At 39.5% G+C, this 26,624-nt stretch overlaps 4 protein-coding genes across 5 annotated transcripts; 2 read left to right on the forward strand and 2 right to left on the reverse strand.

The window, feature by feature from the left end:
- Positions 1-7,028: 7,028 nt before the first annotated feature.
- LOC109481848 lies at positions 7,029-13,674 on the reverse strand. Of its 2 annotated transcripts, none has more exons than XM_019784469.1 (8): positions 13,577-13,674; positions 12,853-12,948; positions 11,949-12,109; positions 10,904-11,141; positions 9,910-10,062; positions 9,281-9,397; positions 8,587-8,745; positions 7,029-7,916 (listed from the first exon to the last, which is right to left on the reverse strand). In XM_019784469.1, exons 2-8 carry the CDS (start codon positions 12,914-12,916, stop codon positions 7,732-7,734), a joined length of 1,077 nt encoding a protein of 358 aa, XP_019640028.1. In that variant the 5' UTR covers positions 12,917-12,948; positions 13,577-13,674; the 3' UTR covers positions 7,029-7,731. The 2 variants fall into 2 exon arrangements, with proteins under 2 accessions (XP_019640028.1, XP_019640029.1); XM_019784470.1 differs by having other exon boundaries at positions 13,588-13,647.
- Positions 13,675-14,527: 853 nt separating this feature from the next.
- LOC109481847 (zinc finger protein 525-like) lies at positions 14,528-17,423 on the reverse strand. The gene is made up of 2 exons (XM_019784468.1): positions 17,348-17,423; positions 14,528-15,846 (listed from the first exon to the last, which is right to left on the reverse strand). The coding sequence occupies exon 2, from the start codon at positions 15,837-15,839 to the stop codon at positions 14,745-14,747; it is 1,095 nt and encodes a 364-aa protein (XP_019640027.1). The 5' UTR covers positions 15,840-15,846; positions 17,348-17,423; the 3' UTR covers positions 14,528-14,744.
- A 2,281-nt stretch (positions 17,424-19,704) lies between these two features.
- On the forward strand, positions 19,705-22,532 carry LOC109481802 (uncharacterized zinc-type alcohol dehydrogenase-like protein YphC). The gene is made up of 4 exons (XM_019784391.1): positions 19,705-19,761; positions 20,251-20,375; positions 21,409-21,572; positions 22,399-22,532. The coding sequence occupies exons 2-4, from the start codon at positions 20,266-20,268 to the stop codon at positions 22,530-22,532; spliced, it is 408 nt and encodes a 135-aa protein (XP_019639950.1). The 5' UTR covers positions 19,705-19,761; positions 20,251-20,265.
- A 226-nt stretch (positions 22,533-22,758) lies between these two features.
- Positions 22,759-25,722, forward strand: LOC109481871. Its single transcript, XM_019784502.1, has 4 exons — positions 22,759-22,816; positions 23,469-23,593; positions 24,355-24,504; positions 25,178-25,722. The coding sequence occupies exons 1-4, from the start codon at positions 22,780-22,782 to the stop codon at positions 25,295-25,297; spliced, it is 432 nt and encodes a 143-aa protein (XP_019640061.1). The 5' UTR covers positions 22,759-22,779; the 3' UTR covers positions 25,298-25,722.
- Positions 25,723-26,624: the final 902 nt, after the last annotated feature.

The raw sequence follows: 26,624 nt of genomic DNA on the forward strand, positions 1-26,624 counted from the left end.
ATTTGGTTATGAAGAAGCGAGTGATTTGCTTGTACTTGTAGCAGTGCCCGCTGCAATGCTTTAGCTCGCTGGCGTTGAAATCGTCGCCGCCCAAACCACCACGACAACACAAGCACAGCTATCATAAACATGGTTCCAGAAACAGAAGCCGCAATCGGTAGGATTATGCCCTGCTCTTCTTCCAAAGTATTACCTATAGACACCGTTTCAAAGGTACTCTGGTCTACCGAAGTTGTTTGGGTGCTAACAGGGAATGAAGAGAAGACATTTAGAGCTGCGTGAGTTGTGTTGTACGGTGTCATCAGATCCACAATGTGCGCAGTCGTGTTCATTCTTGGCTCAATGACTTGGCTCGTGTTCCTTACTGTTGTCGTGTCATTATTTGAGTTGCACAATTTTATCAGTACGTCTGTCATGAGATCATTTTCAACATGTTTAGGGCTCGCACATATCATTCTACCAACCCCGCCTTGAAACAAGCTTAGGTAGATGATACTGGCAGGGCATGTGGGGCAACATTCTCTAAAGGTTGGTATAACCACTACCTTGCTAGTACACCGAGAACACTGTGACAGACACTGTAACTCAGCCAGTAACCAACACAAGTCTTTGTCGCAGTGAAACGGATTCTCCTCGATGTTCAAACTAGCGAATTTCGCGGTTAACAGCAAGAAGGATTCCTTTGGGAAAGAGGAGATTCTGTTGTACATGAGATTGATGTACGTGATATTTGGCAGTAAGTGAGACTCGAACCTTCCTGAGACGTGAACGATCCGATTGTAGGATAGATCCAGGTGTTCCAGACAAGGTGCATTGGTGAGCCAGGGCCAGCGGAGTGTTGTGATCAGGTTATGATTCATGTCAATTGTCGTCACCTTAGGTAAGTACGGAAGGTTTGAGATGTCGGTAATATTGTTCCAGCTTAAGAACAGTTTTGCGATGCTCTTTTTGTCGATTGTGGGAAGTTGCACTAACTGGCAGTAGTTGCAGGTAAATACGACAGGAACCGGGGCAGAAACGGACGTCGCAGTGCAAGAGATTGCTGATAAAATGCTTGATATAGACAGATGTAAAAGGAATCGGTTTATTCCTGCCATCTGTGCTTTCTTAGCTATTGGCTTTGCAAAATTACAAAGGTGGCAAGGTAGTTAGATTTGTTGTTGAATCTGAAGGTTCTGGGTTCGAATCCCTGACAGGTCCTCGTACTGTTCCCTTGTAACAGGAAATTTACACCTATTTCTCACTCTAATCAGGTGAAAATGAATACTTGTCTTCGGCCAGGGGCGTCTTCTTGGATAGGACGTGCAAAGCCGGATGTCCCGTGTTTGAGGAGGGCACTTTAAAAAATCATACGAAACTTACCGAAAAACAGGGGTCCTTCCCAGTGGTTCAAATCTCACAGTCTGGCCTCAGGTTTCAGATCTTGAATATCCGATATTCACCTGTTATGCCAATCCTCCCACAAATGTAGTAAATTCTAACAAATAAATAAACTGTCAATGAAGATTTCTCCCGAGTTGTGTTGTTGTGTCGATGGCAGCTGTAATCCCGTTTGAAGAAATGTTTTTGATATCATTCTTTTATGCACCCATACCTGTTGAATAAAAGAATGATATTAAAACCCTGGTAATAATTAGACAGGATGCTGAGACCAGTGTCCGGAGATCACATATTTTCCCCACGTGCCTGACGGCACCAAATAACTTCCTCTTCGTCTGCAGATAGTCGACTGTTTTGTTAGTTCCCTAACAAGTTTGCTAACTTCTAACAAATAACTACACTGTCTGTCAATGAACATACATTTGCAGATCCCGTGTTATGTTCAATTTCTGTGTCGATGGCAGCTGCGGCACCGTTTTAAGAAATAGTGTGTGATATCATTCTTTAATGCACCCATACCTGTTGAATATTAAATTACAGTTGATGATTAGACAGGATGCCAGTGTCCGGAAATAATATAGTTTCCCCACGTGCCTGACGGTTCTATTGGACCAAATGATTTCCTCTTTGCCTGCAGTTTTCGGAAACACAAAATACACACATTTCTTCCCAAAATTTGATTCTCAATTTCGAGCATGTTTTTTATTTTTGTTACAGACCAGGTGAATTTATTTTGGCGGTGGGATGTCTATAGACAATACCAAAAGCATATTAGATGCAATATTCAATCTACACCGTATTGGCCTTTTCTCCTCACTCAGGCCACACTGATTTAATATTATGGATGACATCCTCTGAAGACCCCCAAACTAGTGCGCGCGGGCGAATAAAAAAAAATTCCGGCCAAAAATAAAAATGCTACTAAACCACAGGAATACAAAGATCGTATTGTGAATTTGAGGCAGTACATAGGGACGTATACGACAAGCCGGCACATGTTGGCTTTTTGCGGAATGTACTGAGTTCTTGAGTCGTGGAGCTTCGCGTTAGTAGCCTGGGTGCCATCCTCTAAAGTTACCGCCACCGTATTGTCGCTAACTACCATGGACTACGCAAGCCTAGAGCCAGGCCAGAGCCTTGGAGGACGTGATCTTTTTTTTTTTTTTTTGGAGAAACAGGCGAAAATCAATGCGCGCGCGGATGTCATCCATAAAATTAAGTCGGTGTAGCCTCATATGACTGGAAAATATGGCAACTAGGGAATGTGCAATATTCGCGCACTGACTCGTCATTGACATGTATTGAAAAGAGATGGACACGAAATTTTGAAAAAAATTGTACAGAAAATCGCTAATATCTTTCTTTCAGACGATGCTACAGTGACCAATGGGTAGTGTATTACATGTACCCAACTGACATTCGGTTGTCTTTGATAAGTGTCCACCTGGTTCCACAGCGCTTGTTAACGTCACAAATGAAGAACATGCAGCCTGTAAAGATGTATATCACTTGTTTTATCCCACTCTTACCCCTTTCATTGAAATCAAACGGTAAATCCAATTGAGCGAACAAACGAATGTCAAGCACCGTCTGTAACAACAATTTCTAGCATCAAATTGAAGAAGAAAAAGTACAACTAAAAGCAGAATTCAATCCGTATTGGGGGTTTAAAGTTTAAATATGTTTTTTTGTGTGTGATCAATATCTTTATAGCTAGTTGTGGAATCATCTCACCAAATAAAACAGAAAACTCACAACTTTAACGGCCTTCAAAAACTCATTGGAATTGGAACTGACAAGCACAACAGTTTTGACACGGATTTTGCAAATTCAATCACTGAAAGGTTAGAAAATTTTGATAAAAATTCACCCGATAGTAGTTTGCTAGATATTCCGTTTACTACAAAAGACGTTCTCGATGGAATAAAACAATTAAAGTCTGGAAAAGCCTGCGGAATAGATTCTATTTCTAACAACATGCTAAAACACGCAGCAAACTCAAAACAATTATGTTTATCATTGGTAACCAATTTCAATACTATTCTCACTGAAGGCACTTTTCCGTCTAACTGGAACACTAGCATCCTAACTCCAATTTTTAAATCAGGTGACAAGTCCAATGTTGATAATTACAGAGGAATCGCTCTATCTAGTTGTCTTTCGAAATTGTTCACTCGTCTCTTGAATACCAGACTACAAAACTTTGTAGAAAACAATAATCTGTTAGCCGAAACACAGTTTGGTTTTAGAAAGAAGTGCCGAACCGCCGACAATGTCTTTATTCTAAAATCGTTGTTTTTCTAAAATCCCTTATTGAAAAATATACACAAAAAAAAGAAAGGTAAATTGTTTGTCTGTTTTGTTGATATGAAAAAAGCATTTGACTCCGTGTGGCGTGATGGATTGTTCTACAAATTGTTACACTATGGCATCGGGGGAAACTTTTTTAATATACTGAAATCTATGTACTTGAATGTTAATTATGCAGTTAGAATAGAGAATGGCTTATCAGATACCTTTGCTTCAACTTGTGGTGTAAGACAAGGTTGTAACATTAGCCCGTTGTTTTTTAACCTATTCATCAATGACCTACCGCAATGCTTTGATAATGACAAGTGTGATGCCGCTACATTAACATCTAAATCTATCAATTGTTTATCTTGGGCTGACGATCTTGCCTTGATTTCTTTATCAAAGCATGGTCTTCAGCAATGCATAAATTCCCTAGAAACATACTGTAGCAATTGGAAATTAACTGTTAACGTCTCCAAAACAAAAGTCATTGTCTTCGCTAAAGGTGTTACAAAGAAAATGTCCAAAGAATTCTTCATCTATAATAGAGAAATAGAAGTTACAGATAGTTATACATACCTTGGTATCCCCTTTACGTCCTCAGGTAAATTTAAAACAGCCAGAAAGTTCTTAAAAACTAAAGCTATGAGAGCAATATTCAAATTAAAATCACTTTTATCATCGGAAAACATCTCCATCAAGCTAGGTAAAAATCTTTTTGATAAATTTGTAAAACCTATCCTTTTATATCGAGCTGAGTTAACATGCTTCGACCAAACCTCAAAATCACTTAAACTTATTGTGTCTAAAACATTCCTGTGTCTTCCCCTAAAAATATTTTCTCTTTTTTATTGACTAAACTCCAAATTGATGATAACATTCCAGTTTTTATTCGAAAAAGCACTTGCACTGATCTAACTCATACTTATATCATTAACTTTGAAAGAAGATCAGACAAAGACATGGTTCTGAGACAGGCGTCTGGGTTTAATCTAGAAAATGATAATTTTACAATCAATAACATACGCCTCTCTATAGCCATACCAGAATTTGATATAATTGACATACGTTTTCAAAAATTTCTTCTTGGAGTCCATTCAAAATCATCCAACGACGCTGTACGAGGAGAATTAGGATCTTTCCCCATTATGATATCTGCTAAAATTCAGCTCATTAAATACTGGCACCGTTTGACAAACTTACCTGAGGACTCTCTGCTTCATGATGCATACAAAACTGTATTTGCTGATGACCACGACTGGAATTAATCATGTTAAAGACACTCTCAACTACCACGGCTTTGGACATATATGGATGAAACCTGAAGTTTATAAAGCAGATTATATTACACACCATCTTCGCAACCGGCTTCAAGATACACATATACAAGAGTGGTTTAGTTGCATTAGAAATAATTCTAAGCTGTCTTTTCTTAGTAAATTAAAAACTGTTATGACCAAGAAACATACCTCTGTGATATAGATAACTTCGAAATTCGTAAAGCAATAACTCAATTAAGAATCAGTAGCCATAAATTGAATATTGAAACAGGTAGATATTACAATATAGCCCCCGACCAAAGGTTCTGTCCATTTTGTCCAAAGCATATAGAAAATGAATTTCATGTTGTAATGGAATGTACCAAATATGATGTTATACGTAACAAGCTATTTACATTTCTCGAATCAAGTACCATAGATTTTAAGAGTCTCGATGTTGGAGACAGATTTGAATATATCTTTACATGTAACGGTCCCCACAATGCAAAAATAGGTAGATATATAAAGGAATGCTTTGCTATTAGAAAAAATACCGAAACTTGTGATTAGCCCACTTGATTGTAACACTTTATCAACGACTTGTGATATCCCTTATTATTTGAATGATTATGATATAGATATGTTAGGTTTTATTCGACATTAGGTCTTATTCAACACACTTATTTTATTGTTTTTATTCTCTTTATGTAGTTTGCCATACAATGTACCATGTGCATTTGTCGTGCAATAAAGTTCTTCATTTCCTAAGCACGGTTGTATTGTTATCATTGTGCATTCTCGTATGGATGTGTGCGTTTTATTGTCCCAGAAGTACCTGAAAATCAGGTCAAATGACCTGAGTGTAGCCTTCTTGTAAAATAAATAAACTTAAACTAAGTAATAAGTAATTATTGTCGGACTTTTTACGTTAACAATCTTTTTACCGCCTAATTTATTTTATATTTAGATTTTAAACGTAAGAAGTATAAACAAAAAGAGGTTATTGTAGCAGCAACAGTTTCCATGCTGTATCATATGTAAGGCCACACCGACTTTAATTCATGGATGACAATAGCGCGCGCATTGATTTACGCCTATCCCCCCCCCCCAAAAAAAAGGATCACGTCCACCGAGGCTTTGGCATTGCTCTAGGCCTGATTAGTCCATGATAGTTAGCAACAATACGGAGCTAGGCACCCAGGCTACCGAAGCTTCACGACTCAAGAACTCAGTACATATAGTGCCGATTCATAAAACTCTCAAATAGCCAGTATAAGCCGGCCTGTCGTAAACGTCGCTAAGTACTGCCGTAAATCTAAAATACCAGCTTTATATTCCTGTGGTTTAGTAGCATTTTTTGACCGGAATTTTTTATTCGCCCGCGCGCACTGGTTTGGGGGTCTTCAGTGGATGTCATCCATAAAATTAAGTCGGCGTGGCATAATTGTGTCGTCCTGTAAAAAAGATGTCTCTTTAATATTCAACGATATATGGTGACAACGTGCTCGAGACAGGAACCATAGTCACTTCCCGGAGATTAAACATTTTCTACATTTCTGAGTTTCTAAGTAACATCCTGTTTGTCCGAAATGTGATTACTGAAGATGGAAATATTATATCCGTCGTACGAACATCTGCCACATATCTTGGGGATGTTTGTCATCAAGTCGCAAATGTAAAAAAAAATGCAATGTTTGAAAATATTAAAATTCCCCCAACCAAATACACATGTATTTTCGATTATCTCAAAAGGATTGTTCTCTCTGTACATCCGCCTTGTATCTTATTTACCTTTATATTCAGTTCTGGTTGCTGATGTCAACCTGTACTTTCTTTACACTCATATCAGTCTAAACAAGTAAAATCTGAGATTTTATACCTCCGGGCTTTTAATGTATATTCTTATATGTTGTTTGTTATGAATAGTTGATGGTGTTAAATTTTATGTGTTAGATTTAGCGTTCCAGGTTGTGTTAAAACAGGTCAAAATTTTCATCTGCAGCTTATATTAAACATGTCTTTAAAAGAGTCTGTACACTCTCCAAAACACTGAATGAAACCATAAAAAACACGTGATACATGTAGTAGATTTGTCCTTTCTTGTCCTTTTTCTACCCCCATGGTCCTTGAAACCGAAACCCTGGAAAGGGTTCAGCACCAAGGAAAGGCCCGCTAACCATACACACAGGTACGTAAGAGTAGCTGTTCTCAAATGATTACAATAGAATTTCTTTATGCTATGTTAGTGAAGTGCTCTATTGGTGTTGAAAATCCATATGTTCTTGAACGTTGGGATTGTCGGATTTACAGTCTTTAAGAAACAGAAAAGAATTTTCTGCTATTGGTGCTAAGAATACTGTTAAGAGTATCCGATTACGCACAGAAAGGCACTCTGCATGGATCCATCCGTAACCTACTTCAGGGAATAACAATGTATCCTGAGTGCCTAACAAAGTTAAATTATCAGTTCAACCAATGAGAGAATGACAATTAGTGATTCAACCAATCAGAAAGGGACCATATGTCTTTTAACGCAGGTGAGCGGAGCTATGGGATCGGCCTGTACTGTGGAAGCGTCATTTACAGACATATGACGTTGCTTGCCCAGTCACACAGGCATTCATTCCCTATTACCAAAACCTTCAGGGATTAACAATGTATCCTGACTGCCTATCACAGTTAGATTATCAGTTCAACCAATAAGAGAATAAAAATTAGCGATTCAACCAATGAGGGGCCATACGTCTACTGACGCAGGTGGGCGGGGCTATGGGATCAGCCTGTACTGCGGAAAGGCCATTTACAGACAGATGACGTTGCTTGCCCAGTCACACAGCTGTAGACCCTGGTTGAAGACCAGCCCGGCAGGACAGGCGTTGGTGCCGTAGTGCAGACCGCCTGAGCACGTGTAGAACTGGGTACAGTCAGCGGGGTGTTGGTACATCCCGTCCGTCTGACCGACACAGGTTGGCTCGGTACCTGGGTCTGGTATGATAATAACGTAAATGTATTGTTACGAATGTGACAACAATCAATCGTGCTGTAGCCAACCAAAGAATAAACGACATTTCACGGACAAAACTAACCTAAATACTCCTATCGAAGGTCACTGACCTCCTTCACGGAGTAAAACGTAGTAAAAAGTAAGCAGAACGTTAAAATTTTTGTTCGTTGGAAAAATTTATAAGGTAAGCCCGCATGGGTAACGTATAGAAAGTGCTAAATTTAAAACTTATGCTCTGTTTTAAAATATGGCCATGTATAGATTCAAGAAACAAATTGATTATATTACTTAGCCACGTATATATGTCATTGTGATCTTCGGATGCGGATGTATTTCTTTACGTTGCTGAGGTGTGGGTTTGTGTTTACTTGTCAGAGTTGGTTGAGAGCACGTGATAGAAAGATAGACGGGCAGAATACTAGTAATCGTAGGCCAAAAGGTCAGACCCTTTAAATGAGGTTGAAATTGAGGTGAGGTTGACAGCACGTGGATAGTGGAAGGTTGACAGGCAAAAATCACAGGAGGTCAAAAATTCTGACACAGTAAATGGGGTGAACTTGAAGATCACAAAAACCCAAAGTAGGATCTGAAATCTCCGATTTCTTTTTTAAAGTGCTATCATAAGTGTATATTAGATAGAACTACACCAACCGTTGACGACGATGACCACAGACTGAGCGTCACGGTTCAGAGGCCCCAGGTTAGAGTAAACCTCGGAGATGTCCGGGGCGCACCAGTACCGGCCGGCGTCGCTAGGGCGGATGTCGGTGATGGTCAGGGTCGGAGTAAAGGAGCCATATCCATCCGCAGCTGTGTTTCCGGTGAGATACATTAAAATTGGGGAAAAAAGGGAAATCAGCACCAAGGACGGATATAACCATCCTCCCAGTCATATTTGGAAAACAGCGACAAACAAGGAACATGCACTATCATTCCTGCGTAACCGGCCAATCAGCACCAAGGACAGATAAAACACTCTCAAACCTATATTTGGAAGATGACGGCGCGCCGGCTTTGAGTGTGTAAGAAACAATAAAAATACTCCATCGATGAAGGTTAGACATCAAAGTAATGAGTTACGCAAGAAAACAGTTACTGAAGCAACTGGGTAGATTACACTACTTTTTGTCAGTGACTGGTAGTGGATACTATTTGAAACGTCTGATTTTTAAAAATATCTCCAGTTGCTTGAGTAACAGTTTGTTTGTCATATTCAGTAGGGCAAGGTTTTCTCGAAATGAATTTGAAACCTTGCTGTTGTGTAACATACTGATAAAAGTTGTAGAGAGAACACCATGTTTAATTTTAAAGCTATTTAATCATATGGAAGTTGCCTTTTACTCACCCAGGGAAACCCTTCCGACGTAGTTAGGAGAGATGGTGATGTTTTCCTGTTCTGGATTACCAGCGCCCCACACGGCAGACTTGTGTATTACAGTCTCGTAGATGTCACAGCTTTCACCTGCAGACGTTTTCAGCAAGATGCATGCGATTAAAAAATCGTAAAGAGAGGAATTAACATAGCTTATAACATTTAGACCGTGCAGTTTGATACCAGCTAAAGGGCGTCGGTTTGCCTACTTGTTCGGACAGATTAGGTTGAGACCACGTGGGAGAGGAAACTTGGCAGTAAAGTTGAAAATAGGTCGACAGAATGTGGTAAAACAACTAGAAAAGTAACTTTAGTAAAGTAAATGCAGAATGTTTACCTTCACATGGTCTCAGCCTAACAAACTACTGTTCTATTTATTACTCACATTTATCGATCCCCTCCAACTGCAATTGCAACTTGCAACATTATGTAACCCGAAACCACAGGGTGTCTGGGACTGTCTGTTACATCACAGTTACCATGGTGACAGCCGTTTGGTTCAGGTCATTGACCTTATGTGCTCGGAGAAGAAGAAGAAGAAACTGAGAAAAAACAATGTTTTCCTTCTGCGAACTTCAACGTAACATAAAAACGAAGTTTACCTTGAGTACAGCCGGTCGGACCTTTGGCCCAGAGAATGGAGGCTTCACGGCCGCTGGTTCCCGCACAGTCGAGTTGGACAGTCCCGCCAGCCGCCACGTGGACTGTGGTTTTGTCCAGGTTAACGACGGACAAACGGGTCGGCGGATCGTACCCTGGACAGAAAACATCGGATGACTATATTGTTGTACAGCTGTTGGAATACAGACTTCCTGCTAGAAAATTGCACAATAGTAGCTATCCACAGATACAAGTTTGGGTAATGAGAGGGGGCGCTGGATAAAACATGTATCATAAAATGAGTGTAAATTTGGTGTAACGTCGCATTGTCTTTGTTTTGTCTGTTGTTAACAAAAAATTGCACAAAAAGCGTTATAAAATAACCTACCACACTTTATCAAACATGTACCAAGAATTTAAAGATTTTAGACCTCCATGTAAGTGTTTTGGGTTTTTCATTAATGGATTCAGGAGGTCTGAAATCTTCAAATTCTTGGTACATGTTTGATAGTACATGTTTGATAAAGTATGGTAGGTTATTTTATAATTGGGACTGTGGAGGGGATTGTACGATGTGATGTAATCGGGTATTACAAAAATAATACCACTTTCTGAATTCTTCCGCATACCGCCCACTTATTTCCACCCGGTTTCAAGCCATATACATGATCCTGCCAAATACATGACTCCGACACTACTTGAGACAGGGGGTGGGAGAGGTATAGTCGTGATGTGGGAGACCTAACCTAACCTAACCTAGCCTAGCCTAGCCTAGCCTAGCCTAGCCTAGCCTAACCTAACCTAACCTAACCTAACCTAACCTAACCTAACCTAACCTAACCTAACCACAATCGTAAATCTAACTCTAGCCCCGAACAATGATCCTAACTCTACCCTTAACCCTGTTAAACCCTAGGCCTATCTCACGTATGTGGCAGCTGAAGGCTATGGCTCATGAACTAAATGGCTTCCGTACCCAGAAGTAATATCACATACCCAACTTGTACCAGAAGAGGAGAGATTCCTCGTCCGTGCCGAACTCGTCCGGCTGTTCCTCGTTCGTGACCCGACACCAGTATCGGCCCCAATCGTCAAACTTCGTGTCGGTCAGTACGAGAGTCGGCCGGGATCGGGACTCGATACTGACGCGACCTGCGAACTCGGGATGGACGTAGACTTCTCCTGACGAGCTCCACTTGTAGACAACCTCACGGTCTGCGTCGGCGAACACCCCCTTAAAGGCATTCAATTCAATTTGCAATTTCAGGGCGGCAAAACTGAAAATATCCTTTATATCGCAATCTGTATGATATTGACACGTACTGTCCCACATTAGCACATTTTGAATCAGTATTTCATACTTTGGGCATTAACATTTAAAACTGCAAAAACAAATCCCAAGATTAGTCCTTTCTGGATGGTACCCTAAAAATCTGGTTTCCAAACCCTAAAAACTGCACTGGATGCCTTTAAGGAGAATAAAGCCCCTGTCAGAACGTCTCCTCAAACACCTGCCGACCAAGGTTTGCTGAAGTTCGGAAGCAGACTGACCAGATGTAGGCCATGCTGTCGATACGAATCAAATCGTTTGTGAGTTAAATTTGAGTCAAATTTGAACACTCAGTTGACCTACTTCCAAACACCAGCCGAACATCAGCCCGAACCATGGTCACATTTGCAAAGCAAATACTTAAGGGTTAATGTCCCGCCCCGAGGTGAATATGGTGTGATAAAGCCTTGTCAGTTGCTGTAACTACAGAATAAAGCCACCAAGTGAGCGCAGCGAATGAGGTGGCTTTATGAGGTGGTTATAGCAACTGACAAGGCTTTATCACACCATATTCACCGAGAAAGAGTACATAATGTATTTATAGTATTTAGAGTATTTATAGTACATAATGTGTACTCTCACATGATCTAGCATAACTACTGTTATGTGTGTGTGCGCGCACACACACACGCACATACACAGACAGACATACACACACACACACGCACACGCACACACATTTGCGAAGGCAAACATAAACATCTTACTAACCCTGAGCCAGGTGATTGTTGGAGTAGTGGTTGAGGCAGGTGAGATGGAATACTCGCACTTGAACTCTACCCTGTTCTCCCAGGTAGGGTCACCCGGGCGGGGCCACATCACCACCCAACCGCCTCGATCCGGAACCCTCACGGTAGTGATGGACACCGCATCTAAACGTGCGTTGTGCACATATACGGTTATTCTTTATTTCTGTCTGTCTGTGTCTTTTTCACATTTTCCAAATAATAGGTGATACAATATATATATACGCTCAAGGGAGGGTAGGAGTGATCTACTGAACTGCACTGTAGTATCTGTCCAGACTTAACAAGTGACAACTTAAGGTACATGGATACTTTCCTATAGTTATCATCGGCGGCTGTACAAGAATAAACATTGATAGCCATCAGTTTTATCACACTCAGGGGAGGGTAGGAGATCACTCCTACCCTCCCCTAAGTGTAAAGTGAACAAGCCCTGGGGTGACAGAAGTAGGCCATCCCCGGCAGCCACAATGTCCCCATTTCCCAAAGGTCTCCAGGAAGTCTGACTGTGGGCATAAAGTGTGTTAGCAAGCCGGGAGACATTCCTATGGACATTCCAGGCCTGTTGATAAAATGCCTGTACAATTCCTAGAACTCTTGCAGACTGCACACAATACTGTACTATTAGGCCCGCCATTGAGGCGTCGCCAAAAAAGAATTAGAAAATTTAAACTACACAGCACGTAATTTACTTATTGCATATCTGAACATGGCTAGCTGATATGGCTGGCAAATATTTGCATGTCTACCTTCCGACGGAGGTAGGCCTGGCTGAGGGTGGAAGAATGACGTCGCATTGACGTCTGCCCCAAGCTTTCAAAGGGACGTACATGTAGGGCAATCGACTAAAAACTGGTCTGTTGACTTACCTACACTTCCCGGGCCCATGTACACCAGAGTGTACAGAATAAACAACACGTACAGTGCCAACATTCCGACTCTATCAACGTATTCCAGTCGTCAACCTGCCAAAAAAAAAAAAACATAAAGACTGCTGTCCTTGCATGAAAGGTTTGGGGTGGTAAACTACATTTGGAAAGTAGTATTTATCTATCCATGAATTTATGAATGTAATAATGTTATGTGTTTATTTTAATATAATGTAAATAACAACGTTATAGTTCTATTCTGTATGTTGGTATGCAAATAAAGAATTGAATTGAAAAACAAAAAAAAGTTAAAGTGAGTGTTCTCCAACTGCTGTCCTAATATCCTCAATGTCAGAAAAACACCTTGACAATATGGAGAAAACTAAAACTAAACTAAAACATGGCATTTGCTTAAGGGTAAAATACAGTGTGTCGTTACAAATGTACACCAGATAATAAAATGATATAGAAATATCGACACCGCCGTTCATACCATTACGTCTAAATATAACGAATGAATGAATGGATGAATAAAGACCTTTACTGTACATGTAAATCTTTGCCCCACTGGGCTAAGCACAGGTCACATTATTACAATTATATACATATATATATAACTGTTACGTATTTATACAAACGTCTAATGTGTTCTATTTCTAGCCTTTCTACTTCCTCTCGCTTCTAAATACAATCTATAACCTATACTAGATATAGTAAACCTTACACTGAACTCACTCCGGCAAACCAGTAAAACCACCGCCTGTTGAGGAGACCTTGCTCCGCCCGTTAGCCGATGGAGGGCTCGCTACATTGTGATTCTTGCAGGTGTGACATACGAACACGTTCCCACCAGTATCAGGACGGAAATTTGCTAACACTGTGTTTATCTTTAGTCATAGAGTTCAAACTTCGTCCCAACACAAGACGTAAACTCACCATACATTTTCGGTCGATCTCGTCAACCGTCGTCAGATGTATAATGCAATCACTGGCTCTCCGTAATCGGAAGCGTGATCGATGACGTCAGGAGTGCATAAAAAGTGGCGGGGAGACGGAATCTCCCACCGTCAAGATTTAGAGAGCAGGGCTCGAAATTCATTTTTTGGGAATAGGTGCAATGGTGCACCCAACCTAAGAAAATTAGTAGAATGTCAGTAAAAGTAATCATGTTGATTTCTAAAGAAAAGTACTGTAACAATAATTTTATTGTTTTTCTGACACTTAGATGTTAAGAATATGTCGTGTACCACTATACATTTAACATCTAAAATGTAAACCTACAAAAACATTTGGGTGCACAAGTGCACCGAGAGAAATAGATTGGGTGCACAGCTCCAAATTTGGGTGCACTAAGGTGCACATGCATCCAGTATTTCGAGACCTGAGAGAGGGTTGATCGATGGACCCTAATGTAAACTGCCTCCTCCACAACCCACACAAGGTAATCTAGCAAAGAGTTAACTTCTTGTGTTGGAACAAAGTTTGAACTCTATAACTATGGATTCTACCAACACAGATGAACTTTCATTCAACTATGTTTTTAATAATTATCTATTAGTAATTAACTAGACTTACAAAGTTTTGTTCCTAATCTAATGCTGAAAAAATAAAGGCATAGGTAGGTACATGTACTCTCTCTTTTTTTTTTAATAAAAAATCTTTTTAGACTCTGGCTGAAGTGGTCCAACAAATACACTGTAACGCTGAAATGCGTAAGAGTCAGGTCTAGAATGGTCTGTTACAATGTACTTTGTCTGTATGGCAAAGCAGCTTTTTTCTTACAAACAATGGGTACTGTAGATAGATTTACATTACAGGAAGTAATGTGATATATCCTTAAGCTTGGTTTTAGTTTAGAGAAACTGTATATAGTCAAGTGAAGATTGTCGGTACTAGATGGTCACAGTTGCCTCAGTGTGAATTCTGATATGTCGAGTAATGGCAGACTTACAGGCTGCAGAATAGTCACACTGGTCACACTTGTAAGTTTTTTCTGATATATGCGCTCTCATATGATGGGCTAAGGACTTCTTGTGAGCTGTCCTGTATCCACACTCCCCACACATGTAGGGTTTCTCACCAGTATGTTTTGTCATATGTCGGGATAAGTCGGACCTCACAGCTGTCCTGTATCCACACTTCCCACACATGTAGCGTTTCTCACCAGTGTGTGTTGCTAGATGAATGTCCAATTTATCTTTGCGTGCCATAGAACAGTCACACTGGTCACACTTGTAGGGTTTTTCTCCTGTATGAGTTCTCATATGTCGGGATAAGCTGGTCTTGTCAGCTGTCCTGTATCCACACTCCTCACACATGTAGGGTTTCTCACCAGTGTGTTTTGCAAGATGTAAGTTCAAATTGGATTTTTTTGCAGCAGAATAGTCACACTGGTCACACTTGTAGGGTTTTTCTCCTGTATGGGTTCTCATGTGTATGGACAAATAAGACTTGTATTCTGCCCTGTATCCACACTCCCCACACATGTAGGGTTTCTCACCGGCGTGTGTTGCTTTATGGTCGTCTAAGGTGCATTTAAGTGCAGCAGAATAGTCACACTTGTCACACTTGTAGGATTTTTGTCCTGTATGGGCTATCATGTGTTGGGATAAGCTGGACCTGTAAGCTGTTCTGTATCCACAATCCCCACACATGTAGCGTTCCTCACCAGTGTGTTTTGTTAGATGAATGTTCAAGGTAGATTTCCGAGCTGCAGAATAGTCGCACTGGTCACACTTGTAGGGTTTTTCTCCTGTATGGATTCTCATATGTATGGACAAGTAAGACTTGTATTTTGCCCTGTACCCACACTCCCCACACATGTAGGGTTTCTCACCGGCGTTATTTAAGTTGACTTGCTGTGCTGCCATCTGGTCTTTAACATTGCTTGTTTTGCTGTCACAGTCGACCTGGGAAACCCCAATAGGAGACCCATTACAGCAGTTCTGACCAACTCCGGTGGGAGACCCGCGCCCTGTCGTTGCCATGTTTGGTCTAATGAGAAAATGAAGACATCAAAATCAAATCAAAAATATACACAAGTTTAACCTAATCATTTACATCTCAGCAAATGGTGAAAAGACAAGGTGTTTTTTAGCTGAATGCCTTATGGATATTTGCAATTTAATATCTTACATTTGTTTAAATATCATTTAAATAAGTTCTTCCTAGACCTTCAGATCAGGGCAATCCAGCCAGGGCAAAAAGATATGCCCCCTGCACAAGAGAGAAACAGAAAAAGGTATGAAAGGAGAAGTGGTCCGATCTCTGTGATTTTCAAGAAAGATGAATACAGTCGATACCGGTTGAATTTTGTTTCATCGTTGTCCTAGGTTCTTCCTCAACAACCATCTTTCTGATGTACGACATACATACTAAGAAATGTGGCCAGACTGCCAGAGGCCCATTTCGAGTACCATTTGGGGAGTGCATCCAAACCAACTGAAAACAGCCTTTTTCTTTGTACATGTATGTGCACGTATGGATAAATGCTGACATTTTACAGTTGGGGTGTTATTTCTCTTTCTGTTATGATATAGAACATTATGATTTTGTAACAATGTACTTACACTGTAAGTTACAGTAGTGTGTAGTCCTATTTCGTCAACAAAACTGGCTGTTAATCTTGTTTTTGGCTGCCTGGTAGAGCTCTCAAAGCAATGCTATGGTGATGTTTTGGTGGTGTACGGGGGGGGGGCAGAAGTCATGCCCTCAGTGTTTCCATCTATTGTTAAGGCCATGTTGATTTGATTATATGGATGACATCCGCGCGCGCATGAATTTTCGGCCGTTTCCAAAAAAAAAAAAAGTTTTCAACCATACTGTAAATCGTGCAAAACAGTTGCTAAATGAGCAAAAATATACCATAAGTTGCAAGGAAAACATTCAGAAGCGATACCAATGTCGTAGAATGCCAAAATCAAAGGAAAAAAGACAAACATGTAAAGAAATGAATTCGAAGAGTAGATTATTCGCCATAACATATTCTGTGCCATTTGTTCAACCTTCATGACCACGTAGATTTCATAGTGAAAGCAACTTTTTTTTTTTGCAAAACTTTTTTTTTATTCGCACGCGCGCATCAGTTTTGGGGTTCCCAGAGGATGTCATCCATATAATCAAATCAACATGGCCTAACTTACGTAACTGATGACAAAATGAGATTTTTGGGACTTAGTAAATGGAGGTTGGACTACTACTACCTTGTTTATGTGAATCTGCACTAGTTGAACACTCAAATAGATGATTTGTGACAGCTCATTTATTAGATGTTAACCATAAATTTCAATTGGAGCTCGAAATACATCATGTAGTGGTCTGGCCGACAGCTTCATATGCTTGGTTTTGCCCCCCTCCCTCTCATTAATTTCCACCATATTCTTATCCCGGAAATGGCTATAGATTATCGCCCCAATGCAGTTCTACTTCCACAGAAATGGTCTCAAACTATTGCCCTTGACATGTAAATACTTTGCTGTTGGTTTCTAAGCCTTACCTGCTTCCTGTGATGGTTTTTTTCTCTTCAAGTAACCGGGACTCGGACAGCTTTGTCTTGTGTGTCCTTCTGTCGTCTCGTGAGGTCAGAAGTGAACACAATGTGGGTCAAAGGTTAAAAAGTGTAGGCCTGATTACCCATATAAGATCATATAATACATTTCACATGTTGTCAACATTTTGCTTTTAAAACGTACACATGTTTGTTTGTGATCTGACATTAACTGAAGGGCAGAGCCCTGTATCCACACTCCCCACACATGTAAGGGTTTCTGACACTAGATGCATGGTGGCCCAAGGTCCCTTTCTGTATTGCAGAATAGTCACCCTGGTCACACTTGCAGAGTTTTTCTCGTTTTTGAGTTCTCATCAGTTTGAATAAGTCAAACTTTTAGCTGTCATGTAGCCACACTCCTCACACATGTAGGTTTTTTTTATCTCACATGTGAGACTGTTCCGACGTTATAGTGGTCATCAGTTATGGGTCAAAGGTCAACGCCAACATGGCGCGTCGTAGTGCAAAACTGACGAAGTTCAACGAACCTTTAGAGCTCGTGACAGACGATATTCCCAGTACTCCTCCCGGTGGCGCCGTAGTCAAGGTCTGTGTACAACTTACATCACTTCATAGATGTAACAAATTAGGTGTTTGGTCGGTTTGGTGGCGGGTATTCAAACAGTCTTTTTGACTTCGAAGGGAGGGCAAAGTTCAGAATTTGTTGCTTCCGGGTTGAAACTTTCGGAGAACTCAAGTTGGATTTGGCTGTTAGGTTTCTTTGGGAAATAGTGTTTAGCAAAATCGATTAAACAGTCACTAATTACGGATATACTTGCTGTATTACGACCAGTTCAACTTCAGGACATAAAGTTTAGATTCAGTCCCAGTATATTAAAAGTGGTAGATGTGCTAGCCGTGGCGACTGTGCAATTAACTGGCTTCTCTTGCTCCCTTGCTCCCAGTCTTATATATATATATATATATATATATATATATATATATATAGCCACGTCTATGTGCAAGTATCATAAGTGTGCGACATAGACGAGGACTTGAACTGCTCAACCCCGGGTCTTGTTAATACGGTTTTGAGGGTTAGGATAATGGAACACACTCACACAGACAAGCATACCTGTCCCTGGTGCTGAACACCATCCACCCACAGGCAAGCATTACCTTGTACCTTGATCCCTTAACCAAAGCAAGCATGACTATCACGAAATGCAGACTTTTAACCTTGCTATCAGGATTTTGGCACTTAAAAGTCTTTAATTTTACAGATAAATGATGGTTGCAATGTACTGGTTGATATTCATGAATGTTTGAGTGCTCTAGGATGCTTTACTTTTTAACAAATAGTACACTAACATTTGAGTTTGTATTGTTTCCCTTGTAGGTCTACTATGCTGGTCTGTGCCATAGTGATGTTGACATAAGTAAAGGGGAAAACCCCAACTACAGCCTCCCTTTGATACTTGGTCAGTAAAAAAAATTCTTTTGCTAAAATGGGTAAGGGCCTGGTCACAATCACATGATTGCAAGCGAAAGGCATTCCTGGGAAAGTTAATTATGTCATAAAAAATCAAATTGTTTTGTTACTGAAAAAAATCATTCAACACTCCTATGAAGAATGTGACTGCACCATACCACAGAAAGGACATGGTTATCATTGAACAAAAAAGTAGAGGATGATCATGATGTGATGGCATAATGGGGAAATTTGCATATATCCCATGGGGCTTTGTAGACTTTGGATCCCATTCAATTTTTCCTGCAAACCAAGAAGTTAGCAGTAACCTCTGAATCATTGTTCAGTGGCTCAAGTTGGTGAAAATGCATTGTTTTTAGTGGAGAAACAAATGAACTACCTGCTACTGAAGCTACATGTACAGATTGAATGATTATGCCAGCTTGTGATCAAATACTTGAACCACTAATGCAATGCATGTCAGGATAATATTACACATGTAACATCCGTGTCCATAATATCACCATGGTCCATAATATCGCCACATTGAAAAACGGTGTGCTTAAAGATATTTTTACTGCAACATACTTTTCATTTGCTATCCTTCACACATCAAATGTACATACGTTGAGGGTATATTGCAGTAAAATATCTTTAAGCACACTGTTTCTCAAGGTGGCGATATTATGGACCCTGGTGATGTTATGGACACGGATGTTATGCAGATCCTCCTTTTGAAGCATCAAATGAGCAGTTAAGTCTGCTGAAATCTAAGTCATTATGATTTAGAAGGTCCTGTCTATAAAGCATAAATCTGAGTTGGTCAATGGCATTTTAACTTACTAATTATTTGTCTTGCATTAAGTGGAATAAATTGTATACTTCAGGCCATGAGGTTTCTGGAAGAGTACACAGCATAGACCAATCGGCTGTCAGCAGCAATATCAAGGTACTACTATTCAAACTTTGTAGGTTGCATTCTAAAAGTTTCATACTCATCTCAGATGATTGGTTGGACATGGTGTTGTTTTGAAATTTGGTACAGTGTCACTAACTTATAGTCTAGTACATATGGAATTTCTTCGCAATGATTTGGTTTGTTGTCCTTGTAAATGTTAGTATCCTGTTGTGTAACACTGTACATGGAAGGGCTGTACTTACATGTCTTAACACTGTATACTGTGTACATAAATGTGTGGCACATAAATGGGTGTGCAGTACATACATGGGTGTGTAGTAATTCTCAATGTTTAATGTCGTTCCCCTATAGGTGGGTGACCAGGTAATGGTGTATGCCATACATGGGTGTGCAGTGCATGCATGGGTGTGTAGTATGTCACTGGGTGATAGTGTAATTGTCACATGTGGATGTGCATTTTATACATGTACATGGGTGCACAGTACATACATGTACATGCATGGGTTTTGTCCCCCTCAGGTGGGTGACCAGGTGATGGTATATGCCATACATGGGTGTGGAGTTTGCAGCAGATGTAAGGTGGACAAACCTACCTACTGTCTGAACAGGGTCAGGAAGGCTATTGGGTTCACAGAAGATGGAGGGTAGGTTTATATCCTAATTCATTTACCTGCCAGCCAACCTGACAACGCTTGATCTGATATTCTCCCTGCTGCATAACAGTGTAGCCAATACATTTTTGCCATCATTTTATACATGAAGTGTTTGAAGTAGACCCCAAACAAGCCATAAATTGACAACATTGTCCCTTTATTTTTTTGTACCACCAACAAATAGCTAGAACCAGCCTACAAAACAAGCAACAGTTACTGTTTTCCATCAGTGACATCACATTTTTGCCTCAAAGATGAAGAAGAAGAAGGAATCTTTATTCAACTTGCAGAGTAACATAGCCTGAATTTTGCTGAATTTACCAAGTTCAAAATATACATAGTTATATTACTAAGTATTACAAACATTATCAATTATTAACATTAAAATATACTTATCATAAGATGTTCTGGAATATCCTGTACTGATCGGGATTGGTGCATTAATATATATATAAGATAAATTCATAAGTACATGTTGTACATGTATATAAAATAAGTACATATATACACAACAACACACAGATATCAGTAATGTCATGGGATAGGGTTGACTCAACATTTTTTGGGATGGCAATTGACTTTGAAAGTCTAATGTTACTGCCTTAAGTTTGAAATACTCAATATCTATTTTAGGTGCTTGTTTTGTACAGGTACTGTGAGAAGCATGTCGGCAGAACGCACTGTGCCTCACAGCGCAGAACCCCGCATTTTCACGTTTTTCAGTGGATTTTTGGTCAACGTTGCATTAGAATTTTGTCTGTTGCAGAGGGTATCTTTTCCAACATAACATTTGGAAACTACAGACGAGATGTTTTCTGTATATGCACGAATATGACCTTATATGAGACATTCTGGCAAAGTGCTATGTACAATACATTACGGGTTTCGCGCAGGTGCAGTGTACATTCTGCCGACATAATGCATTACCAGAATAAGTGATGTTCAGGATTAAATCTAGCATTTCACTATGAACCACTTTGGGGTTGTATTGTTCTAAAAATTGTTGACATTCTGTTCCTGATAGATTTTCAGATTTTGTGACTGTAGCTGATGTGAGAATGTTGATGCGGGTGCCAGAAACAGTTGCCATGGATACAGCATGCTTGTTGCCATGTTCAGGACTGACGGCCTACAATGCAGTCATGTCTGTTCTCAACACTGTGGAGGGGTTTGTCAAGGACCATGGAGGTTGGTGAAATATTCAATTTTTTTTGTTTTTTTTTGTTACAATGATTGTTCTGTTCAACTGTAATCTGTAGGCTTTGTATTCAATGCTCAAAATCCTTTTTTCTGTATACCAGATTACCAGTGCACTAGTACAAGTGGCATAGAAAATCACCTGCACCAGACAAATTTTACCTGTACCTTTGGCCACACCAATTTAATTTCTTGGTTAACGGATTTTTCTAGAAAAATAATGGAGCGGGTGGGCAAAAAATAAAAAAATAAAAACAGGCCTAGGCATCCTGTTATAGCCCAAAATGGTACAATAGGAGCCATGAAGTCAACATACCAGGCTAGTTCAAAATTTAAACAATGAAGTTTGAACTTTTAATGATACCATGGCATTGAAAGATGGAATAACTGTAACAACTAGGATGAAAAAGACTGTTTTCAACTGTTCAGGGCAAAATATGAGCATTTTGCAGTTGGTTCTGAATTTTCATTTTTATTTGCAAATCAGAAAAAAATGGAGCGGGCGAATCCGTTAGCCAAGAAATTAATTTGGTGTGGCCTTATGAATGCTGTAATACTAGACTAAGTATACCTCATACTTTGAAAAGTGTTCAGAAACCATAATGCCATCATTTCTCCCATACGTACTTCATAGGTGCATGTGGTGACAGCCAATAGTAAAAAATATCTACATAGTACACATGAATTCGTATCCTGATTTGTATGTTAACAGAGATATAAAACAGAGATGGGAATCCCTAGATGCACCCAATCTCTTACCTTTTTGATTACCAGAGCCACGTGAGTTTTTTTAAGGGTCAGAAATTTCTGTTCACAGTTCCAGAAGACTGTGCTGTGTTACTGGTGGGAGCAGGGGGCCTTGGCCTGTGGGCTGTCCAGATCGCAAGGGCAATGCTGCCTGATGGAGTTAGGGTTGTCTGCGCTGATAAAGATGTAAACATCATTGTCTAATTTTCCAATGCTTTTAGAGGAAAGTTGTAAATGAATTTCAATGTAGAATTTCTATTGGAATCATAAGAAAACAGCAGTTGTAGAATGAAACAGAAATGCAAAACATCACTATTTTCAACAGTAGTCCACTGCTTTGAATTGCCACTGTTTACTTTAATTAGTGACATTGAAGTATTGATATTATCATAATGATGTTTTTCCCAATGGTGCATACATGTAGCCAGAAAAGTTGACTACAGCAAAAGGAATGGGGTGTGATGAAGTGGTGCACTGGAATGATAAAGGTAAGTACAAGAACCAAATGCAATTTGCAAACATATCTCCTAATATAGTATATATATCATACTTGTTAGACATAATGTACCCCCGGTGGAAATGCTTCTTTATAAATGCTTTCATGGTGAAAATATTGACACTTGTTATAGGAAAGTTGACTTCCATACTTTATACTGTGTATACTTTTACTATAACCTCTTATATATACAAAACTTCTGCCAGAACCAGTATAAGCAATAATATCTTCTGGAATAAATAGACTGAGAATTGTATCAGTTGTTAAAGATACAAAAATGTAACAATTTGTCATTTCAGGATGTGTTCCTTCATTGCACATTTCAGAATGTGTTTCTTCATTGCACATTTCAGAATGTGTTTCTTCATTACACATTTCAGAACGTGTTCCTTCATTGCACATTTCAGAACGTGTTCCTTCATTGCACATTTCAGAACGTGTTCCTTCATTGCACATTTCAGAACGTGTTCCTTCAAGTTCATTGCACATTTCAGAACGTGTTCCTTCATTACACATTTCAGAACGTGTTCCTTCATTGCACATTTCAGAACGTGTTCCTTCATTGCACATTTCAGAATGTGTTCCTTCATAGTATATTTCAGTACAAAAAGACAATTGACATGTCATTTTTATATTTATTGCAGAAACAGAAGACCACTTGATAAGTGTCACAAATAAAGCCTGTGGCAGGGTAGGCAGGGCTGTAGCTGCTGTTGACTTTGTGAATACATCAGGAACTTTCAGTCTGGTAGAGAGAATCCTCATCTGGGTGAGTATCAAGATGCATTATAAAACATTCAATAAATATGTTTAAAATATTATTAATAATCAAAAATATTAATATCGTAAAATAATCAAAATATTAATATTTTAAAATATTATTAAAAATATTATAAAATACATTTCAATAAAACATGAAATGGTATGCTGGTTGGCCAAATTAGATGAATCCCAAATTGATATTGTTGGGAAAAGATAAATGTTAAGTATTTGAATTACATTTAATTTTGGCTTACATTCAAGTATTTCATTTGAGCACACATATCTGCTTGCCGTTTTTTGATGATATAACTTAACCGATACACTACATAAGAAACAGTGTGTCTGCCTGTTAGTGACAGACTAATATAAGTAGTAGGGCTCCAAGCAAGTGGGTGGGCATTTTGATACTGGGTTTTGTAGAATTGTTAACACATTCTATTGCTGACAGACAACCAACTAGCCATCATAGACCTGTGCCTCAGAAACCTGCGCAGGAGGCTAATAAATGGATAATAAAAACATTGGAAGATCATCTACAATTGTGATGAAATTTAACGCTCTATGTATACCATTTATGATTTCATTAATGTTTTCTTTCTGGTCTTGTCCACTTGTTTATTAACAATGTTATTAAAATGATAACATTGTTTTGTTGTTTAACCTTTAGCACACTGTCAGTTTGTATACTGATTTCATGTCAGTTATTTGGTTAAGCAGCAGAAAGAAAGTTAAGAATAGTGACTCTGATAGAATTTGTTATTTTTTCAGGGAGGCATCCATGCGACTGTAGGGGTGTTTGGGGATACAGCAAAACTTCCCTTGAAGCCCTTTACTGTCCAACACCACACAGCAGTCGGTATCATGGTCGGTACACAACAGCAACTGAAGGAACTCCTCAAGCTTGTTGAAGATGGAAAGGTAAACATGTCAGGGGTTGAAATAGATTTTGGGATTAACTTGCACTGTCCAGGTGCAGATGAAAAAAAAATTGCTTGCACCAAAAAAAAAATAGTTGCACCCCCCAAAAATAATAGGTACGCAACCAAAAGTACATAATACAACTTTAATAGTATCCAATATTTGCTTACACTGTAGTGGGAATAAACTACTAACCTGTGACTGTGACTTAGATACTAACCTTCTAGTAATCATACAAAATATAGAAAAACTCCCTGGATTCTGGTTTTACCCTTTCAGTTCTTTATTGGGTATTTCTAAGGGTAGTGAGTCAACAGTTAAGTAATGGATAAAGCTTACTTGTACTGATGCACATCGGTAAAAAAATTAGTTGCACGGCACCAATTTCACCTGCACCAACTTGCACACAGAGGTATTTCAATCCCTGCATGAAGGTTGGCTCAAATTTTGGTGCAGTCTAACCAAATTTAGGCCTACCTCTTGATACATCTTGATACCTACGAATCGATTTTAAGTCAAATTTGACTTCCAACTATGCTTATAAACATACCCAATTCTAACAATAGATATATTGTAACAGTAGTAGGCTTGTGTATATAGAGCTATGATAATGATAGAATAAGTTTAGCATGTTATGCTGATTGTATGTAACATCAGCTTGGATTATTTTCAGGTTAAGGCACCTCCGATTACCCATCATCCTCTAGAGAGTGCGTGGAACGTCCTGCAAGACCTGAGAGATGGAAAGGTCAAGGGTCGAGCTGTGCTAGAAGTGTCCAAACCAAACGAATAAACTCAACGGCTTGTAGTTTGATGCTGTGAAGCAACTTGAAGTTAACTATAAGTTTCCAAGAAAAGAAATTTGACTTACTCAATTTTTGACTGTACAACTCCAGTCTTTGAAGAAGGTCTATAGGCCATGCTTTCAAAGTAATATACAAATATTTAAACAGTATTGTCTTTTTAAACAGTATTGTATTTTCATGGTGATTATGCAAATTATAATGACAGTCCAATCTTAAGAAATAAGGCTATTCTACAAAATTATGTAAATAAGGTCCTGATTTGAATAAATTATGTCTAGTGATGTTCACCTTCACTGAACTTCTAAATCTGACAAGTGTTAAATTCCCAGGAGATACACTATAAAATTGTATCAATCATTATGGTTAAACGCCATACTGTCTGTAAATAGAAAGGTCTATAACCTGGACTACTGTAACCTTACAAACCACATGCTCCATGTTAAAAAGAACACAAAACTTGAATGTGTGTGTATGTGCGTGCGCACGTCTGTGTGTGTGTGTGTGTGTGTGTGAGAGAGAGAGAGAGTGTGTGTGCATGTGCGCGCGCACGTCTGTGTGTGTGTATGTATGTCCCTCTCTCCTTAAAATGCATTACTTTACGTTGGAAAAAAGAAATCTTATTCAGATGTATTTTTTGCATTATAATTTAGTAGCACCTCGAGGTTTGTATCCCATTGTCATATAGCCAGAAGACGTCGACCAATCAGAAGGCTCCATTTCCCATTGGTTATCAGGCTGTTACCTCAAAAGTGTAGTCTCCACCAAAAGAAGTCTGGTGGAGACTATCAAAAGTGGTCGGTTACTGGAAAAAGACTCAAATCTGCAGTACCACTACTGACCGCGGGGTGGGGACGATGTTCCATCATCGAATGTAACCAAATCCTAGCCTCTACCAGGCACCGCGGATCGCTGGAAAATAGTAGAAATAGGCCGAAATAAAGGGATAGTATACCAGAGAAGATCCAGGGCCATAGAAGCTCCAATTTGCGACCCACGGAGCTTCTATGGCCCTGGATCTTCTCTGGTATACTATCCCTTTTCGGCCAATTTCTACTATTTTTCCAGCGTTCCGCGGTGCCTGGTAGAGGCTAACCAAATCCCCCAAACCCATTTCTGTGAATGGAAAATGTGTAGTCTCCGCCATAACACCGCGGGTTTGAAATATAGGTAATAATTTGGAATTTGAGTTTCACCACCGTAGAGTTCATTTGCCCGCAGAATTAAACCAGCTCCTCATTATTCCTTTTTTTTTGCCGATTTCTACGACCCGGTCCTCCGTAGGAGGGCTTGGTGGAGGCTAAAAAAATTGTTTAT

Source organism: Branchiostoma belcheri, unplaced genomic scaffold (assembly GCF_001625305.1).
Source record: "Branchiostoma belcheri isolate BF01 breed outbred unplaced genomic scaffold, Haploidv18h27 scaffold58, whole genome shotgun sequence".
NCBI lineage: Eukaryota > Metazoa > Chordata > Leptocardii > Amphioxiformes > Branchiostomatidae > Branchiostoma > Branchiostoma belcheri.

What these genes read in the sequence shown, in the direction of transcription:
- LOC109481848 (XM_019784469.1), bottom strand. Translation starts at nt 12,916, where the DNA reads ATGTTGGCACTGTACGTGTTGTTTATTCTGTACACTCTGGTGTACATG. An exon ending in CAACAATCACCTGGCTCAGG is followed by an intron (nt 11,142 to 11,948) that starts GTTAGTAAGATG and finishes AATGCCTTTAAG; the next exon opens with GGGGTGTTCGCCGACGCAGA. An exon ending in TCCGACCGGCTGTACTCAAG is followed by an intron (nt 9,398 to 9,909) that starts GTAAACTTCGTT and finishes AAACGTCTGCAG; the next exon opens with GTGAAAGCTGTGACATCTAC.
- LOC109481847 (XM_019784468.1), bottom strand. Translation starts at nt 15,839, where the DNA reads ATGGCAACGACAGGGCGCGGGTCTCCCACCGGAGTTGGTCAGAACTGC.
- LOC109481802 (XM_019784391.1), top strand. Translation starts at nt 20,266, where the DNA reads ATGGTATATGCCATACATGGGTGTGGAGTTTGCAGCAGATGTAAGGTG. An exon ending in GGGTTCACAGAAGATGGAGG is followed by an intron (nt 20,376 to 21,408) that starts GTAGGTTTATAT and finishes TGTTCCTGATAG; the next exon opens with ATTTTCAGATTTTGTGACTG. An exon ending in GTTTGTCAAGGACCATGGAG is followed by an intron (nt 21,573 to 22,398) that starts GTTGGTGAAATA and finishes TTCTGTTCACAG; the next exon opens with TTCCAGAAGACTGTGCTGTG.
- LOC109481871 (XM_019784502.1), top strand. Translation starts at nt 22,780, where the DNA reads ATGGGGTGTGATGAAGTGGTGCACTGGAATGATAAAG. An exon ending in GGTGCACTGGAATGATAAAG is followed by an intron (nt 22,817 to 23,468) that starts GTAAGTACAAGA and finishes TATTTATTGCAG; the next exon opens with AAACAGAAGACCACTTGATA. An exon ending in TAGAGAGAATCCTCATCTGG is followed by an intron (nt 23,594 to 24,354) that starts GTGAGTATCAAG and finishes TTATTTTTTCAG; the next exon opens with GGAGGCATCCATGCGACTGT.